The sequence below is a fragment of the Balaenoptera ricei genome, chromosome 19 (assembly GCF_028023285.1).
Source record: "Balaenoptera ricei isolate mBalRic1 chromosome 19, mBalRic1.hap2, whole genome shotgun sequence".
NCBI lineage: Eukaryota > Metazoa > Chordata > Mammalia > Artiodactyla > Balaenopteridae > Balaenoptera > Balaenoptera ricei.
The window spans coordinates 32,550,223-32,570,524 of NC_082657.1; the positions used below are offsets into that span (position 1 = coordinate 32,550,223).

Sequence of the window (20,302 nt, forward strand, 5' to 3'; positions counted from 1 at the left end):
GAAAGTGGGCATCCTTGTCTTGTTCTTGATATTGGGGCAAAAGTTTTCATTCTTTTACCATTGAGTATGATGTTAGCTGTAAGTTGTTCATATATGGCTTTTATCAAACTGGGGACGTTTGTTTCTATTCCTGTTTTACTGAGTGTTTTTATCAGAAAGAGTGTTAGGTTTTGTCAAACACTTTTTCTTCATTGAGTTAATATTGTGTTTCTTCCTTCATTCTGTTAATAAGATATATGATACTGATTGATTTTTATATGTTAATTACCTTTATATACCTAGGATAAGTCCCACTAGGTCATGATGTATATGTTGTATATGTGTGTATATATATATATGTGTATAATCTGCTGGATTTGGTTTTCTAGTATTTTGTTGATGATTTCTTCATCTGTATTCATAAGGGTTATTAGCCTTTGGTTGGGTTTTTTGTTTTTGTTTTTGTTTTTTTGTAATCCCTTTGGCTTCAGTATCAGGGTAATGTTGACCTTACAGAATGAGTTAGAAAGTGTTCCCACCTTTTCACTTTTGTGGAAGAGTTTGAGAAGGATTGGTGTCAGTCCTATAAATAAGTGATAGAATTCACCATTAAAGAAATCTGGTCCTAGACTTTTATTTGTTGGGAGGTTGTTTTGTTTGTTTGTTTTGTTTTTTAAATTTTATTTTATTGGGGTATGGTTGTTTTATTGGGAGGTTTTGGGTTACAGATTCAATCTCCTTATTTCTTATAGATCTATTTAGATTTTCTATTTCTTTTTGTGTGAGTTTTGGTAGTTTGTGTGGTAGTTTGTCCATTTCATTTAGGTTATCCAATTTGTTGGTGTACAGTTGTTCACATTATCCTTTTATAATCCTTATTTTGTAAAGTCTGTATTAATGTCCTCTCTTGTGTTTCTGCTTTGAGTAATTTGGATCTTCTCTCTTTTCTCTTAGCCAATCTGGCTAAAGGTTTGTCAATTTTGTTGATCTTTTCAGAGAACTGAGGATAGATTTCATTTTTTTTTTTCTATTGCTTTTCTCTTCTCTATTTCATTTATCTCTAATCTTTATTATTCCTTTCCTTCTGCTACCTTTGGATTTGTTTGCTCTTCTTTTTTATTTCCTTAAAGTGTACAGTTAGGTTATTGCTCTGAGGTCTTTCTTTTTTAATGTAGTTGTTTACAGATATAAATTTCCATTGGAGCATTGCTTTTACTGCATCTCATTAGGTTTTGTATTGTTGTGTTTTCATTTTCGTTAATCTGAAAGTATTTTCTAGTTTCCCTTGTTATTTTTTCTTTGATGCATTGGTTGTTTAAAAGTGTTTGCTTAATTTCCATATATTTGTGAGTTTTCCAGTTTTGCTTCTGTTATTGATTTCCAGATTTATTCTGTTGGGGTCAGAAAGATACTTTGTATACTTTCAATCTTTTAAAATGTATTAAAAGTTTTGTGGCCTACTATGTGGTCTATCCTGGAGAATGTTTCAGGAACATTTGAGAAGAATAAACATTGTGCTATTGTTGGGTGGAGTGTTTTGTATATATATTTTAGGTCTAATTGGTTTATAGTATTCAAATCCTCTATTTTCTTATTGACTTTTTGTGTGTTTGTTTTATCCACTATTGAACATAGGATATTGAAGTTTCCAACTACTACTGTAGAACTGTCTGTTTCTTCTTTCAATTCTGTGTATATTTGCTGCATAGATTATGTGGCTCTACTGTTAGACACATATATGTTTATAATTATTACATATTTTTGATGGATTGAACCATGTATTGATATGAAATGACGTTCTTTGTTTTTTGTAACCTTTTTGACTTAAAATCCATTGTTTGTTGAAAATATAGCTATTGCAGCGCTCTTGATTATTATTTGCATGGGATATCTTTTTCTGTCCTTTCATTTTTAACCTCTTAGTGGTTTTGTACTTAAAGTGAGTCTTTCATAGATCACATACAGATGGATCATGTGTTTGATTTTGTTTTTATCCATTCTGCCAATATCTTCCTTTTAACTAGAGAATTTAATTCATTTATATTCAAAGTAATTACTGATAAGGAAAAACTTACTTCTGTCATTTTGCTATTTGCTTTTTTATGTCTTACATGCTCTTCATTCCTCCATTCATCCTGCTCTTTTTTTGTATTCAATTGATTTTTTTGTAGTGTACCATTTTGCTTCCCTTTTTTCCTTTTCTGTATATATTTTAGGTATTTCCTAAGCTATAATAACAGCTTGTTTGTATGCCTATGAAAATGATCTAGTAGAATGAGAAAAATTGATGACTCAGGAGAGAGAAGTAAGAGTGACTGTTGCAGTGTCCTTCAGCGGTAGGAGTGGGGAAGGAAGGCAGAGGAAAGAGAGTATTAACTTTTTACTGCTTGTTACAAAAACGAAACATTTTTTAAGTTAAAAAAAATTCTAAAGCAGAGGAAATTAAAAAGTAATGTCTTCTGTGATTTTTCAGATTTATTTGTGATGTGGTTGGGAATTTGATCAGAAATAGTTTGGCTTGTGAGTGGGAGATTGTTATTCTGGTATATGAGTATCTGTATCCTATCAGTAAGGTCCTCAGAATAGGAGAGGAAAGTAGATCTAGGAATGAATATAAAAACCTGGATGGGAGGAGTACAGGTGCTCCCCTACTTTAATCCTTATTGGGTACAGAACTTGGCAGTCCTTGTTACCTTTTAAAGGGTCAGCTCTACGTAATTGAAGGGCAATATTGATTCCATAGTAACTTATTATTTACATTCTTTCAATTAGTATTTGTTGCTCAAAGTCTCTGGACTTCCTACCTTTTAAAAAATAAAAATTCTAGATAATTAAATTTCAGATTCTGATTTTCACTAATATTATGCTGATGTTAGTTCTGAGTTGTCATGTGACATTCCAAAGCAAACTCTTCCTCAATTCTAACATCACTTACTGTTTTTAATGATAATAAAACAACATGTTGCATTTGTATGGAAAGTGTAAGTGTGTAGGATAGGCAACAGGTTTTATCGTTTGTGACAGCATCAGAAAGGATCAGTTTAGTTTCATTTTTTATTGAAGTTTTAAATTTTGATTAAAATAATCACAATAGCTTATTTTCAAAAGCTATGTTTCTTGAGTCATTTTAAAAGTATGTTTATTTTAGAGTTCTTATTTATTTTAAAATTTTACAAGAGTATAATTTATATATACCATTACTTGCTTATTTTAACACTGCCATAGTTTCAAAATTACATTGGATAGCTGAAATATCTTATTTGAGAAGACTAACAGACTTCCATTGTAACTTGACTAAATCTTTCAAAGCGATTCACTTGCTTTATTTTTTCTCAGAAAAAAAAAATCTGCCTTACAAACACTTGCCAAGTAAAATTAGTTGATAATGAGGTTGAAGAAAATAAAATTTTAATTGACCACTATAACCTTCATTCTTATTTAAGAGAGATAACAGAAAATTAGAAGACTCAAAATAATTTTGCCCATATAACTTTTTCTTTATAAAATAACTTTACTGAGATATAATTTAGATACTAAATAATTCACCCAAAGTATATAATTCAGTGACTTTTAGTATATTCACAGTTATGTATCTATCACCAAAAGTAATTTTATAACATTTTCATTGTCCCCCAAAGAACCCCCATAACCTGTATCCAACACTCACCAATCCTTCTAACCCCACCCCTTGACAACCACTAATCTGCTTTTTGTCTCTATATATTTGCCTATTCTTGACATTTCATATAAATGGAATCATATAATACGTAGTCCTTTGTGACTGGCTTCTTTCATTTAGCATGTTTTCAAAGCTCATCCATGTTTTAGAATGTATCAGTACTTAATTTCTTTTTATTGTCAAATAATATTCGGTTATATCAATATACTGCATTTTTTTTAAAACATTTTTTTAAATCTTGTGTTCTCGTATGTTCCTTTACTCCTATAGTTATTTATTAAAATCTTTTTTTTTTTTTTAGTTAATTTATCTATTTAATTTTGGCTGTGTTGGGTCTTCGTTTCTGTGCGAGAGCTTTCTCTAGTTGCGGCAAGCGGGGGCCACTCTTCATCGCGGTGCGCGGGCCTCTCACTGTCGTGGCCTCTCCTGTTGCGGAGCACAGGCTCCAGACGCGCAGGCTCAGTAGTTGTGGCTCACGGGCCTAGTTGCTCTGTGGCCTGTGGGATCTTCCCAGACCAGGGCTTGAACCCGTGTCCTCTGCATTAGCAGGCAGATTCTCAACCACTGTGCCACCCGGGAAGCCCAATATACTGCATTTTATTTCACCATTCATCAGTTGGTGGATATTGGGTTGTTTCCTCTTTTTATCAATAATGCTTCAATGAACATTGTTGTGTAAGCATCTATTTGAGTCCTTGCTTTCAATTTCTTTGGGTATATACTGTTTGAGGAGTTGCCAGACTGTTTTTCAAAGTGACTGCATTTCTAACAGCAGTTTATGAGAATTCCAGCTTCTTTACATCCTCACTAACACTTGTTATTTTCCGGTATTATGTTCCTCCTATCCTAGTGTATATGAAGTGGTATCTCATGATTTTGGTATGCATTTCCCTGTTGACTAATTATGTTTACTGTATTTTCACGTGCTTATTGGCCATTTGTATATCTTCTTGGAGAAATGTCTATTCAGATCCCTCGGCCACTTTTTAATTGGATTATTTGTCTACTATTAAGTTGTAGGAATTTTTTTTGTATATTCTAGATACAAGTCCCTTATCAGATACATGATTTGCAAAATTTTTCTCACATTGTCGCCCTCTTTATCTCATTCTGCCATGGGGTTTCTTTTCACTTTCTTCATATCCTTTGAAGTACAGAAATTTTTAATTTTGATGATGTTGCTCATTTTTTTCTATTAAAACTTTTCTCATTTTGCTTAAGACTCTAGTAACCATCTAACTAATACAGCAAGAGTATGTTCTGGCACATATTATATAATACAGTGTATTCCTATAGTTATAAGGTAGTATATTCTTTTTAATAGCTTTATTATATTTGCTTCCCTAAAACTGTGTTGAGAATGCATATTTAGACTCTGGTTAGCTATTTATTTCCATTTTTTCTCTGTGTTTAATTTGTACCTTGTGAATAATTTTCCATTCTATAATTGAAGTGACAGTTTTAGTTCCTAGTTTATATCAACTTGAATTTAACCTTCCTGGTATTGCATTCCATCCTATTTTTTAAATAGGATGATCCCCCCCAATTTATTAGGATTACTTTGAAGTATATTTAAATTCATAATTTTTTGCAATTTCATAGCATCTTCAGGTTTGAGGTAGTTACTATGAAATTCTTAGATCAATTAATGATGTAGTATAGATTATCTATATGCCTATAAACCTTGTTGAAACTCACTAATAAGTAACTTTGAGGTACTACATTAAAACCAAGAGTTCTCAAGTGCCAGGATTCATAAAATATTAAGATCAGAAGGAACTTTAAGTCTTATCTAGTCAGTTACAGATATGCTGCTGGATTCCTCTTTACAGAATCTCTTTTGAGGTCTCAGCCTGTTTAAAATTTGAATATGTAACTTTAGTAATAAGGAACTCATTATCTTTGTCTTTGGATAGCTCTGTTTCAAATTCCTTTCTTACACTGAGCCAAAATAATTTCCCCTATAGTTTTCTGGGAACCTGTCATTCTAGATCTGCTATTTCGGGTCCTACAGATAGGATGAGTAATAGCATGGAAAATGAACAATAGGACATTATAGAAAGATAACAAGTAGATTGGTGTGATTAGATTGTAGAGGATGTGGAGAGATGGCGGGGTGGTGACTGGAGATGAGAAAAAATTTGAAGGGCACATGGTCAGCATTAGGGAATAATAGGTTTCCTTTGACAAGTGACATCATCAAATCTTTGTTTCACAAAACTTACTCTGGTCACAATGTGCACGATAGATTACAGTGGGGAAATAACTTTGGGCCGAAAGGTCGGTTTTATTTATACACTGCCATTAGCCAAATAAAGAATGTAGGAGAAAGATTTTAGAAGAAAGATTGGTTTTGGACCTGTTGAGTTTATACTTAGGGGAAGACCAGGAGGCAGCTGGAAAGATAGTACTAGACATAAAAATTTTTAAGTTGTCAGCAGGTAGATGATAGAGGATGAGCATACCAAGGGAGGATATCTAGACTGAGGCGAGAACTGAGGAGAGAAGCTTTAAGAAGCATGGTTTCAAGTAACTTCACCAATCTGCTTGCTGTCCTCTGAGTATGTCCCATTTTGTCTGTATTTTTCTTTAAATTAGACACTCAGGTGTGAATATTATACCTAGATTTGGTGTGACCAGCATAAGTGAATATAACATTTTGTTTAACCAGCTATTCAGTCTTTTGCTGGAGCAAATAATGCTGCAATAAATAGCTGTATCTGCCATTTCAGTCAAACATGAACATATTTATGGAATAAATTGTTAGAAGGGAATTTGTTCAGTCAAAGGGTACGTGCACTTGAAATATTTGTGGATATTGGCAAATTTCTCTCTTTAGAGATTTCACCATTTTAGACTTCACAGCGGTCATATGAGAGTATTTTTTTCCAACAACTTCACTAATTTGTGTTATTAGACTTTGGAATTGTTGTGAGTCTGATAGGTGAAAGATGGTATATCAGTGTGGTTCTAATTGACATTCTCTTATTTTGAATGAGAATATGAACTGACTGTTGGTATCCTTTGCCCATTTTTTAATTAGGCTATTAGTATTTTATAGGAAATCTTGATATATTTAAAAATGAGCGTGTCAGGGAATTCCCTGACTGTCCAGTGGTTAGGACGCTGTGCTTCCACTGCAGGGGGCTGGGTTTCAGTCCCTGGCTGGGGAAGATCCTGCAACCCACACCGCAAGGCCTTTTAAAAAAAAAAGAGCACTTCATCAGTAAATGAGTTGCAGTATTTCTCAGTTTGCTACTTTTCTTTTGTAATCTAGTTTATGAATTTTTTTGGCTGCAGCTTGCTAGATGTTAGTTCCCCGGCCAGGGATTGAACCTGCACCTTCGGCAGTGAAAGCCACTTGACCACCAGGGAATTCCCTAATTTATGAATCTTTTCATAAAGTTATTTGTGGAATCTAATTAGTGATTATTTAATGACACGTAGATTTTGTTCCATAAATAGAAAATAAGGTGACCCTGTCCATGTTTTCTTCTAGTATTTTCATGGTTTTTTATTTCTGACATTTATATCTTTGATCCATTTGTAATTTATCTTGGTTTGAGAAGAAGGTATGGATCTAGCTCTTTTTTTCAGGTGGCCATCCAATTGTCTTGTTTATTTTATAGTTCGTTTCCCCCCAGTTTGAGATACTAAGTTGCTTTCTGTCATATCTCTTTGGCTTCTCATGTGTCAATACCACCATGTTTTGATAAATGAAATTTTATAATGCTTCAATATTTGGTAGGATTAGTTCTTCCTGGTTGTCCTTCTTTTTCAGATCTTTTCCTGGCTTTGCTTTTTGTCTATGTAGAAACAACTTGTCTGACTGTGAAAAAAACTGTTGGAATTTTTACTGAGGCCACATTAATTTCAGACATTAGTATATAGAGAGTTCATATATTTATAATAGTATACTGAGAGTTCATTTATAGTATGGACATAGTTTTCTACCTAAGAGCATTTTATATAAAGAATATGAAGTAGTTATCAACATTAAAAATCAGGGAATTTCCAGCTCCTCTTTAAAACTTAGAAACAACAATAAACTGAAGCTGACTAGTGGCTGCCCCTTTGTACTTTTAGTCAGCCATAGTTCTCTTCTGGCCAGCTTCACTCATTTATGTCACAGGCCTGGCCTCTGTAGAATTTGCAGCCTGAATGTACTTGTAGAATTGATTATCTGCACTGAAAACAGCACCCCATAGTTAAAAGTTATTAGATTTGATCCATTGCTCCATTCTCTTGAGATTCTTTTGTATCTTGGTTCTGTTAACTATGGTAGTTAAGTTTGCCTTCCAACTTAAAATCACCTTCGTTTAAGCTGAACCAGACAAGGTGATGATAGAAATTCTGTAGTACACTATTGGAAAATTAATTAGTACTATTTCAGGGTGGTTTCACCTGGTTACTAGTATATTGTCACATAATTTTACTAGTATTAAGCTAGTAAATTCTGTACTATCTACCTGTCATGTACTTAGACGCACTATAGGAACCCTAGGGAAATTAGTAATATGGGACCAATAGTTGAAGGTTTATCCCTTTAACATTAAATCTTTTATTTTAACCGTTTTAGATAAAATTTTTCCCATTTCAGTAAATGGGGAATATTTTGCCTATAGCTTTGAAAGGAGAAGCTTTAAGGGAGACATAAGTCTTCAGGAATTGGAAGGTTTGTCACAATTAGATTTATTTTAAACAATCTCAAAGTAAATGCCTAGAAAGGAAGGAGGAAATTTGACTTGATGTAAAGAAGAACTTTTTAACAGGCATTCAAGCCTAGTTTGAATGCCTTAACAAGAGTTGTTTCTAGAAGTATACAGAACATTTTTTTTTAAACAAAGAAATGGCAAACTCAAGTTTGCCAGCTTTTTATTTTGCCAAGTAAGAATATTCTTTTCTTTTTAATTTTAAAGATCTAATTGGCTTTATTAAATGATTCATGAATTGGGCAGCATCCCATCTAGCAAATAGAGAGGAATTCCCAGGATATTCTTTAAAATGACTAATATCCTTGTCATTATCATTTAATTTTTAAAAAAATGTTTCTGGGTCCAACTTTAAGTGTTTTGGTCACTGTCATTGGAAGAGGTGATATTTGCTATCTAACAATAACTTCAAATGTTAGTAGCCACAGTAAAAATGTTAGTCAAGTGTTAAGCCAGAGAAGAAATTTTAATCAGTGAAATAGTTCCCTACTGCCTCTAGGATAAAGTCCAGATTTCTTAACATGGCTAATAAAAGACCTGGATATCTGACTTCTGCTTGCCTCTCGACATCTCTCTATTGGGCTAATAGCATGCTCTGGCCACATTATGCTATTGAGTAGTTCCCAAAATGCCTTGTCCTGGCTCACCTCCGGGCATTTCTTTAGTGTTCCCTCTGTGCTCTTGTCAGTTTTAGGTACAATGCAAGAGAGTGAGGGGATTGTAAAAGACCTGTTCTCTACCCTAATAGAGGTTACAGCTTACTGGTAGAGTATTTTACCTTTCATCTTTGAAGCAGACAGGATTGTAGTTAATATTTTATATAGTTACTACTGTTCTTTGGGGTTTTTTTTACAGATGAAAACAGAAAGTACGTGATCTTCTCAAGGTCAAACAGCTAGAAGGTAGTAGAGCCAGGACTCAGGTCTAGTGTTTGTTTAAAGTATCATGTTCTTTCTAATTCCTGTGTAGTCATTCACTGATTTAGCAAAAATGTATCGCATGCCTACTATGCTAGGCAACATACTAAGGATACAAAGATTATAAAGGTGTTCCTTTTTTCCAAGGGTGTAGAGTCTGCTGGAGAGAAAAGGTAATATATTATCACAATGCAATATTATTTATCATATGCACAGATTACTAGACAGGCTTGAGTAGGTAGAGTCCTTCTATAGGCGATTAATCCTAAACTGAATTTTCTCCAGGTACAAATATGAAATAGTTATAAGTAGCTCATAAAGTAAAAATTAATGTAGCAGAAATTTAATACTGTATAGAAATGTTGCAGACATGACTATAATAGAGGACTGAATAATTTGGTAGGGATCAATGGTTGTATTAAGTTGGAAAAGCTGTTAATGTGTGGAAATTATTGGGAAGCCTAATTCATTTAGTCTCAAAAATATTGAGAGACTTAGAGAATATAGAAATGTCTTGGAGAAAAAGCAACTCTTAGACACTAAGGAAAGTAAATTTACCATTGAAGTAAGTTTATATATATATATATATTCTGTTATAGAACACATATTTAGAGGTCTTATTTTTACTCATATGACCCAGTTCAAATATCACCTCTTCTCTATGCCTTTCCTGATCTTTTCCGGACATAATTAATTGCTATCCAATCTGTACTACCACAGTATAGTGATTTGTATACATCTCTGCTAAGACGTATATCATATTATTTGTTTATGTGTTTTCTTCCCCTCTAGATTATGAATTTTTTGAAGGCAGGGATTCTGTCCTATTGATATTTGAATCCATTTTATATGATCATCATCATGTTTGGCATCGGATGACTGTAGAAATGAAGATAGATAAGTAATTTGTTTTTGATTCTAAATACTTGTTTTAACTTTAGAAGAATTCTGTCCCCCAAATGTCTTAATTTAATGTACTTAATTGATAAGGCCCACTACAGCATTGCTCCAACTTGTATTTCCACCTTTATTTTCCACTTTTCTCCTTTTATATACTCTGCAGTGGTCATACTATTTCCTAAATATACTTCCTTCCTGCCTGCCATTTCTTTATTCCTGAATTCTTTGCCTGGCCTTTCCTTCCAATCCCTTTTCTAAGACCCCTTCAAATGCTAATTGTTCTAAGAAGCTTTTCCTGAATAACTTGCCAAATATGCTCTCTTCTCTTTATAAATCACCTTATAGATAAACTTGTGCCTCTCTTAGGCCACGTTTATCATATTTTATTCAGTATATGACGTGCTTTTCTTGTGCCATTACTCCTTATCTCCCCCATTTAGATTCTGAACTTCCTGAGGGCAGGGGCTTCTGTAGTTTCTACAAAGCTGCTTTGGATGTAATGGACAGTCCATAAATATTTGCTTAATTAAATAGTTAAAATCGGACTGATGTGATGTTTTAATAAAGTTGGAAAATAGTACATTTACTAGAATGAAATAAGATGATAGCTCTTAAGAGCAGCTTAATTGATTAATCAATTAAGAAATTAATTAATTGTAGAATAAACTGTTCAAATCAGAAAGTATGACCATTTTTTTAGATTTTATGGGCATGTTTTCATAGTTCACCTTTAGTTTCTATTTTTATAACTAAGGTTGATGACTTACATGTATCTTGTTGCATATGAAATGTATATCTTCTTAGTATAGCAAGGTGTCTATATTCATTTTCCTCATTAGATGTTCCTCTTCTGTTTGTACTTTTATAAAAGCACAAATATTGTATTATATTGGTAATGGTCTATTTACTTGTCTGTATCCCCCTTCAGAGGTCAGTTATTATTCATCATCCTAGTGCCTAGAAGTTGTTTATCAATAAATGTTTGTTGGAAAAGTAGATAGCAAAATTGTTTTCTTAATTAAAATTTTTACACCTCCCCATATTTTCGGTAGGCTTCGGGTTACATAAATGTAGAAAATACTTTGCTTTAGCATAATCTACCATAATGTACAAAAATTCAAAGACTATACCATTTCTTTCCTAAATGGAATATTACTGCTCTGATATATCATAAACTTAATTCCAGAACAGTGTTCTAAAAAACATTTAACTATTTCTTAAGAATAAAACAAATGTACAAGCCTGTAGTACACAGTATCAATTCAGAATGTTTTATATTTTATGTTCACTGTTATCACAATAATTAGGAATATATGAACTAAAGTCATATGCTTCAGATAATTTACCTTCAGCATTCGATTGGGCAGTAGTTTTTTGTAGTACTGGGTTCTGAACTCTTGAAGTAATACATACTGAATATTCAGGAAATTACTTTAATCAATTCTAAGATGCATATTTTTTCTACTTTTAATATCTCTGATGTTAGGATGTGTCTCAGTCACTGTCTGCCCAGTGGCTGTCAGGGAGTAGTTGTCATTGCCTGTGTGTACAAAAACTTAGTCATAGATTTTATATTGCCATCACTTCAGCTGGGCTATGTACATCGGTACTATACATGTTTAATTACTTAAAATGTCTCTAAAAAGATACACTATTATTCAGCTTTAAAAAAAAGTTACTGATTATGCAGAGAGGCACAGAGACAGAGTAGCAGAACACAAATTTAATATTAGTGAAGCAAATATTTGTTGTTGAAGAAATGACAGCAATTCTACATTTTCTTACAGAGCAACAACAGTCAGGTGTTTATGGACCAAAAAGAGTACTTCATGGGAGAGGAAATTCTCAAATCGTTTGGAATAAGTCTAAGTCTAAAAATGTTCTTAAAAGTTATTTCACAGATTATAAAATAAAAATTCAAAGTGGTATAGTGTCATAGTTTATTTCTTCACGTTACATCAGCTAATAACATACTTTGTATTTGATAACATACTGGATTTGGTAACTTCCATTGTAATTCTTCTTTTTTCCTCTTGGTAAATAATCATACATCCATTAAAAAATATATAGGACGTTGCTTTTCTGACTATTGGGTGAGGTATACATAGATGTTCCCTTGTCTAGAGTCTATAGCTAAATATAAGATATGTTCCAGAGAAGTGACTTAACCTACTTTTTTTTTTTTTTTTGGCTAATGCTATGTTCAGTTCAGAACATATAGTACTCTATCTGCTTGGTCTCACAATTATAAAATCTGGAAAAATAATTTCTTCTTTTTTTCTGCATTTTACCTTTTCTAAAATTATATGTTTGTTAAAGCATTTGTATACCATTGTGATAGATAAGTCCATTTCTAGGTAAAATTAATATAGATTTTGGTAGTTTTCCTTCTCAGAATTTTTCAAAAGTATTTCTTCATTTAAATAGTGAACAGACGTTTTGTTTAGGATATTTATATTTTCTAAAACGGACCTCCCAAAATAGAAGTTCTGGAAAAGTTTCTTAGACCTTTGCTAATTTTTGAATAAACTAATATGTAGAGAAGCAAGAATCTCCATTTGTGGTTCTCTGTGCAAGACAGTGGGGGCAGAACCCTAAATTACCTTTGTTGAAAATGTTTGGAATGAGTCAAGCCTGGAACAAAATTAGCCAGCTATTTCATGTTAGCAAGTAACCTATTAGATCCTTTCCACACATAAATTGTATGTATGTATATGTGATGTGTGTGTGTGTATAAATGTTATCATTTTTTCTCTTGATATTATCGTAAGATTTATTGCTTAGCTTAAGCTACTGTTTGTTTTTGCCTCAGCTTGATTATCAATACACTTTATTTGCACAGTTTAGTAGCTATAATAAGCAACGGGTTATTCCAAATGATTTAATGGTGGGCCACTTAGGGATAGAGTAATGAATATAACTGTTAACAGAAAGGTGCTTGGTTTTGCTACACAGATGTCTAAATCAGTTGGCTGTCAGTAGGCTGATCTTCCATGGTAGATGAACAAGAGGACCATGGTGGCAATATATTGCAACATCCCCAACATAACACATGTCTGTGTTGTCTATCAGCTGACCAGATGGCTAACTTTTATCTCATTTAGGGCCAGCTTATCATGACCTCATACAATTGCTCTTCTTGATGTAGTTCCATGTATACCATATGAAATAGTAGCTTTATCTGCTCAAGAGGCCTAGAGCAAAAGATCACAACATACTTGCTAATCTAAGAGGATTCTGATGTCAGTTATCTTAGCAAGACATAACATTAAAATGTAATACATATATATTTTATACATGCTAGAGCTGCTGGGGAGTGATGGCCATTTCATGGTATGGGAGAGAGTCTGACATTTCATTCTCAAGTTTACTTTACATTCTGTCATTATAACATGTGAACTTCAAAATGAAGTAATATACATCATTACTTTTAAATGCATATAGTCATGTCCCCGTACCAGCAATTTTTTCCTTGTAGGGAATATATATATATATTTTAATAGATCTTTATTGGAGTATAATTGCTTCACAATACTGTGTTAGTTTATGTTGCACAACAAAGCGAATCAGCCATATGCATACACATTTCCGCATATCTCCTCCCTCTTGAGCCTCCCTCCCATCCTCCCTGTCCCAGCCCTCTAGGTCATCGTAAAGCACTGAGCCGATCTTCCTGTGCTATGCTGCTGCTTCCCACCAGCCAACTATTCTACATTTGGTAGTGTATATATGTTGATTCCTTGTAGGGAATATTAATGAGCTATTTGCAATGAATTACCCTACCAAAACATACTGTACACTGAGATTTTATGTTTTTTAAATCATATATAAACTTTGTAAAACTTTAATGAATATTCATTATCAAACTTTGTTTTTGTTCTTATTTCCTAGGATTCTGACACTTCCTGACATGTCGTTATCTAGAGCAATAATGAACATTGACCTGTTTCGGATTAGTTGATGTCCTTTGGAAATGATCCAGTAATATCTACTACAGAGAAGCTGAATATACTCCATTTGGAGTGAACAGCCCAGTTTGTTATTGAATTTTTCAAGATGACAGATCCAATGATGGACTTTTTTGATGATGCCAATCTGTTTGGTGAGACCTTAGAAGGTTTGTCAGATGATGCATTTGTACAACCAGGACCTGTTTCACTAGTTGATGAATTGAACTTGGGTGCAGAATTTGAACCTTTGCACATAGACTCACTGAACCATGTTCAAGGTACTCCAACACATCAGAAGATGACTGATTATGAACAGTTAAATCAGTTTGATTCAATGAAATTTCACCAAGTTAATCAGTCTTTTGGTAGCCCAGCTGAACATGTGTTATCTCCACACTCTCAGTTTAATTGTTCTCCGATCCACCCTCAGAACCAACCCAATGGTTTGTTTCCAGATGTAGCAGATGGCAGTCCAATGTGGGGCCATCAGACAGCTACTAGCATTTCAAGTCAAAATGGGTCTCCTTTTCACCAACAAGGACATTCTCACTCTATGCATCAAACTAAAAGCTTTGTGGCACACCATGACTTTGCCTTATTTCAGGCCAATGAACAACAAACACAGTGCACTTCGCTACGCTCACAACAAAACAGAAATAATCTTAACCCAGGGCAAAATTCTCTTAGCCAGTCTAAAAATTTTATGGATGTTAATGTTTCTGGTCCACACAGAGTCAGTGTTAACCATCTACCACAAATTAATAATGCATCTACTTCACAACAGTCCCTTTCGATGCAGCAATTTTCTCAAACGTCAAATCCTTCAGTACACTTTCTGAAGTGTAGCAATCATCAAGAAGGAAATTTTAATGGACCTTCTCCAAATATGACTTCTTGTTCTGTCAGTAATTCACAGCAGTTTTCTTCACATTATTCCTTTTCCAGTAATCATGTGTCACCAAATAATCTTCTTCAGTCCTCTGCAGTTCTTGCACCTAGTCATACAAATCAGACTTTATCTGATTTTACTGGGAGTAATTCCTTTTCACCTCATAGGGGAATCAAGCAAGAATCGACTCAGCATATGCTAAATCCCAATACATCGCTGCATTCAAATAACTTCCAAATGTTGCATTCATCACATCCTCAGGGTAATTACAGCAATTCAAAATTATCTCCTGTTCACATGAACTTCCCGGATCCTGTTGACTCAGGAACTCAAATGGGCCATTTCAATGATCATGTAGAAACTAATGGCTTTTCATCTTTAGAAGAGAATTTACTTCATCAAGTGGAATCTCAGACTGAGCCATTCACAGGACTTGACCCAGAAGACCTCCTTCAGGAGGGTCTCCTTCCCCAATTTGATGAGTCAGCTTTTGGGCAAGATAATTCAAGTCATGTTTTAGATCATGACCTTGATCGGCAATTTACTTCACATCTTTTAACACGGCCTTCTGATATGGCTCAAACTCAGTTGCATACTCAGGCTCGGAGTTGGCATTCATCACTTTCTAATCATCAGCATTTACATGACAGAAATCGCCTGTGTTTACAGCGACAGGTATGTAGCTCTAATTTTGGTGGTTTGGGGTGGGGTGAGTTTTTACTCATTGAGTTAATTTCATATGAGACATATTCAGAATTTCTCAAACTCAGTCATTCTGTCAGGTGGATGTATATTTTAATATAGGTTTCTATTTTCAGTAGTCTTATATTTGAAAGTGATTCATTGATGTGCTCAAAGCAATATACTTCTATATTTAGAAAATTATAAGGTATTAAGATGTCTTTTGTAACTTTCAATTATGATTGCCTTTAACAGAAAGATTTATTAAAAACAAACAAAAACTTAACCATAATTAAAAGGAAAACAATAGATTGGGAACATTTTATTGCAAATATAATGGGTGTAGAGTTAATACTCCTATAAAAAACTCATAATTTGATAAGATCTCAGTTGATAATTGGATAAAACATAAAAGCTGAAATTCACAAAAACGGGTCAAATTAGTAAACATAACGTTCAGGATAATATGCAACTTTAGTAATAACTCAGTTACAGTGTGGTTTCATTTTTACCTACTAGAAAAAATTTATTAATTTTGATGCTTAACGCTGGCAAATTTATGGTGAAATTGGAACTTTTACATAGCTTTGTAATTGATACAGATATTTTGGAAAGCAATTTGGTGGCATGTTTGAGTATACAAATACTTTATTACAATAACCCAAACATAGCAAAAGTGATATACCCAAAGATATTTATCTTGCTGTATCTATAAGGGAAAATTGGAAACAGCACAGTTTGTTATCATATCCGTATTAGATGGACTATTATAGACATTAAAAAGACTTTGATAATATGTTAGTGATAGGGGAAAAGCATAATTCAAAATTAAGATCACAGTAAAGTGGTTAAGAGTCCAGGCTTTGGTTCCAGACTACCGGGGTTAGAATCTTGGCTCATGTTACTTATTTGGTGCGTAACTTTTAGCTATTTAAATAATTTCTATGCATCTCATTTGCTTCATCTTTAAATATGGAAAATAAAAGAGCTTTGATAAGGATGAAGAGAGTTGTAACATGTAAAAGTGCTTAAAACCATGCCTAGCATATAATAAGCACTTAATAAATGTTTTTATAAGTATAATTAAATTTAATTTTTTAATTTAATTAAATAATTAAATTAAAATTAATTTTTTCCATAGCAGTATGAAAATATACATATGAAAAATACTGAAAGGAAATAGATTGTTTTAGGGTAGTGCAATTACACTTTCCTTTGTTTTTTATAGCTTTTGTCATGTGAATGTATTTTAAAATTTTTAAAAATGTATTTAATGCAATATTTTATCATTTTTCTGAAAGTTTGTTGTTAAATTAAAGATTTATAAAATGCTTCAATACGTTGTTTACTTGTGAGATTTGGTGGACAGTGAAGTATATACCATGGTTCTTGAAACTAAGTATTTAGGAACCATTTTTTAATTTCAAAGCCTTGAAGTGTTTGAAAAAGATAAAATCTTTTTCTTTTCCTTTGGGGATCATGGTATTTTCAGTACAGCTTTTGAATTGTCTAGATAGATTTAAGATATTTAAAAGGAACTTGTAAACTCTCCTCCTCCCCTTCTTTTTGTGGCCTGAATATAATAATATTATGATTTTGCTCCCTCTACTGGAAGAGGATCAAGCATCTTAAGTTAGAAGGACCCTGGGGAAAAACCTCTATTGATTGAACCTAGGGTCATCTATCTACTTTTTATGTAGATATCTGTCTACCTTGACTGACTAATTTGTCCAGCATATAATTGAAGTTATGAAATCTGAAATTTATTAACTTCTTTTCTTAATTGTATTTTTCTGAGGATTTTTTTTTAATTCATGTTTTCCTAAACATGTTCTGCCAGCTTTAAAAAGAAGTTTCCCTTTTATAGATTTGGAATGAATGGAGGATAATTATAAATATCTAAAGTAGTCCCTAATACTAATATTTAGATATCAGTACTTAATACCATCTGAGAGAAACTTTTTTCAGACGCATTAGCAGCAGCCTTTAATAAATCATCTTATCTACACTGATACATTCATAAGGTTTTATTTAAATCTACTCACCTTTTTGTTTCAGAGTTTGTTTTGTTTTACTAACTTACTCTTTTTGTTACATGTTTAAAAACTGATAAAGGGCAGCTGGCTTTGAATACTTATCTGACTTATTGAAAGTCTGTTCTCAAGTTTCCTATTATTTCTTAGTGTTAAGACTTAGAGTTGGACATTTCTCGTTGTCGGGGTGAAGAATAGAGGTGGATTGGTAGAGAAGGTAGGAGATTATGATTATGATTAATATGGATTGCATATAGGTGTTATATGTACAGAATTATGTCAGATATCCTAAATATGTGAAATTTAAATTATTTAATATTTATAATTTATGACAAATTGTGGCAGAGCATATAAGTCTTTGTGTAATTTTTGGCATTTTTTGAACAGTTATGGTTACGACGTAGACAAAATGTTGCACTACTACAGTTTTCCCCAGGTTCTATGAAAATAATTTTTTTCCTAGGTTTTTTTGTTGTTGTTAAACTCTCTTAAATGTAGTAATTTCATTTCAGACTTAAATTAGCATTGTTAAATATGTGTATAGAAGTTAACAGATTAAAAAGCAATGAAGTGGCATAATTTTTGGTTTATCAAAATTTTAAAAAAGGACATATTGTTATAGCCAAAACAAGATACTTATTAATCTACTGTTTGAAAACTCATGGTTGGCACTCTAGAATTTTAGAAAGCTTTACTGAGAATATGGGATATGTAAAGAATATTTCTAAGCCTTGCTTTTTATTATTCCCCAACTGAGGTAGGGTGTTTGTGGATATAATTTCAAATGTCTTAGAGTCTGTGTCAGTCATTAAAAACAGTGAATATTGCTGAGAACATTTCTTATATAATTGACTCTAGAATTTTACCATTTTAAAAAGAGAAGAGAAAAAAGGCGAGAAGCTACAGGAAGTGTTTCTAAATGTAAATACTCACAAAACATAATAGAGAAAATACTAGCTTATTTTCATCTCTAACTTTTATAGCAAAGGAATTTTGAGAGAATAATACTATAAACTTTTCATTGCTCTCTTATGACATACTGCGATTTTGTAACAAAATCTTTCATTTTTGTCTTCTTATTTGTAAAGTGGAAACACTCTATGGAGCACTGTGGTTCTCTCAATGTTTGTAAATTAAATTTACTGTAAAAGTTCTACAGCAGTGAAAGATATGTGGGATAGCTAAAATAGCAATCAACATAGGAGATAGAATTTTATGATGTATATAATTGTACATAATTCCTTGTTGGCTTTTGTATTCTGATGAATTTATTACTTTATTTACTACCTTGAATTTTTATTTTTTTTCCCCTGAAGGTAGGGAAACTTACATTATTTATGAGCTTTAAAAAAAAAAACTTAGAGAAAGGTTAGAACAGCCAATGTAAGGCACATTTTAAAATATTGGATTTTTGGGAATTCCCTGGCAGTCCATTGGTTAGGGCTCCTCGCTTTCACTGCAGGGGGCACGGGTTCAATCCCTGGTCAGGGAACTAAGATCCCACAAGCCACTCGGTGCGGCCAAATAAATAAATAAATAATAAAATATTGGATTTTTTTCTGATGAAAAATTTAATACATAATCATTATTTTAAAATTGGACCACATAGAGAACAGATGAAAAATGAGTTACTTGTAATATGACTATGAAAAGATACCCCTGTTGACATTTTGTTGTATAAGTTTTCAGGGAGACTTGTTGTCTGTCTCTTCCCTGTCCTCCACCTACATATATTTGCATTTTTAAGAAACAAGGTTGAGATCACATAGTTTATGCTGTTTGGCAAATTGCTTTTTTAACCTTCCAGTTAATATGTTGCAGACATTTTTCATGTCGTAAAATATTTTTCTGAAAATGATTTTGAATGGCTAAAAGTTTGCCGTTGTAAGGTTGCTAAATACCTTATAACAGTAAAGTTATTATTGAGATTTGGAAAAATCTGAATCAAGGTAATTAAAATGCTTATATTTTTGTTGTGTTTATTACCGTAATAGTTCAATTTAAAGTAGGTACAGAGTAGTAAGCAAAAATTAGAATAACTAGCACTATGATAGAGCACTATGTTTGTGCCAAACACTGTTATAAATACTTAACATATATTATTAACACATTGATCTTTCACAGCAGTCCTTTTATTTGGAGTCAGTTATTTCCTTCAGTTTGCACAGGAGGAAACTGAGGTACAGAAAAGTTAAGTAATATACCCCAAGTCACACAGCCAGTGTAGAGACAGCCAGTGGCCAGACTGGATTCAAATCAGATTTGACTCCATTATATATGGTCTTAACTACTTTCACTTTACTTCAAAGTATATTATTAATGCAGTGTAATGTATGACAATAATATACTAAATGATTTCTCCCTTCTCACCTCACCCTCCACCCCTTCAAAAATCTACCTTACTGATGAGGCAGAAACTTGCTTTAGAATCTTTAAGTGGAGAAGACCATTCATCTCATGTTTTCTGGCTATATTGGCAGATAGTTTATTCATTATCAGAGGGAAAAACAACCCCAAAACAACAAAGAACGAAAGTAAAGTGAAATAGCTGTTGCTTCCAAA

The 20,302-nt window shown here is 32.9% G+C and overlaps 1 protein-coding gene across 15 annotated transcripts in view; it reads left to right on the forward strand.

Moving 5' to 3' along the window:
* The window catches only part of CHD9 (chromodomain helicase DNA binding protein 9), a 244,283-nt gene that overhangs the window by 65,926 nt on the left and 158,055 nt on the right, over positions 1 to 20,302 (forward strand). For 8 of the 15 annotated variants that reach the window (XM_059905418.1, XM_059905417.1, XM_059905414.1 and 5 more), the window contains exons 2-3: positions 10,080 to 10,188; positions 14,079 to 15,701. In XM_059905418.1, the coding sequence (XP_059761401.1) occupies positions 14,244 to 15,701 (1,458 nt within the window). In that variant the 5' untranslated portion in view covers positions 10,080 to 10,188; positions 14,079 to 14,243. The remainder of the gene's footprint in view (positions 1 to 10,079; positions 10,189 to 14,078; positions 15,702 to 20,302) is intronic. The other 7 variants (XM_059905419.1, XM_059905421.1, XM_059905422.1 and 4 more) reach the window with 1 other exon arrangement.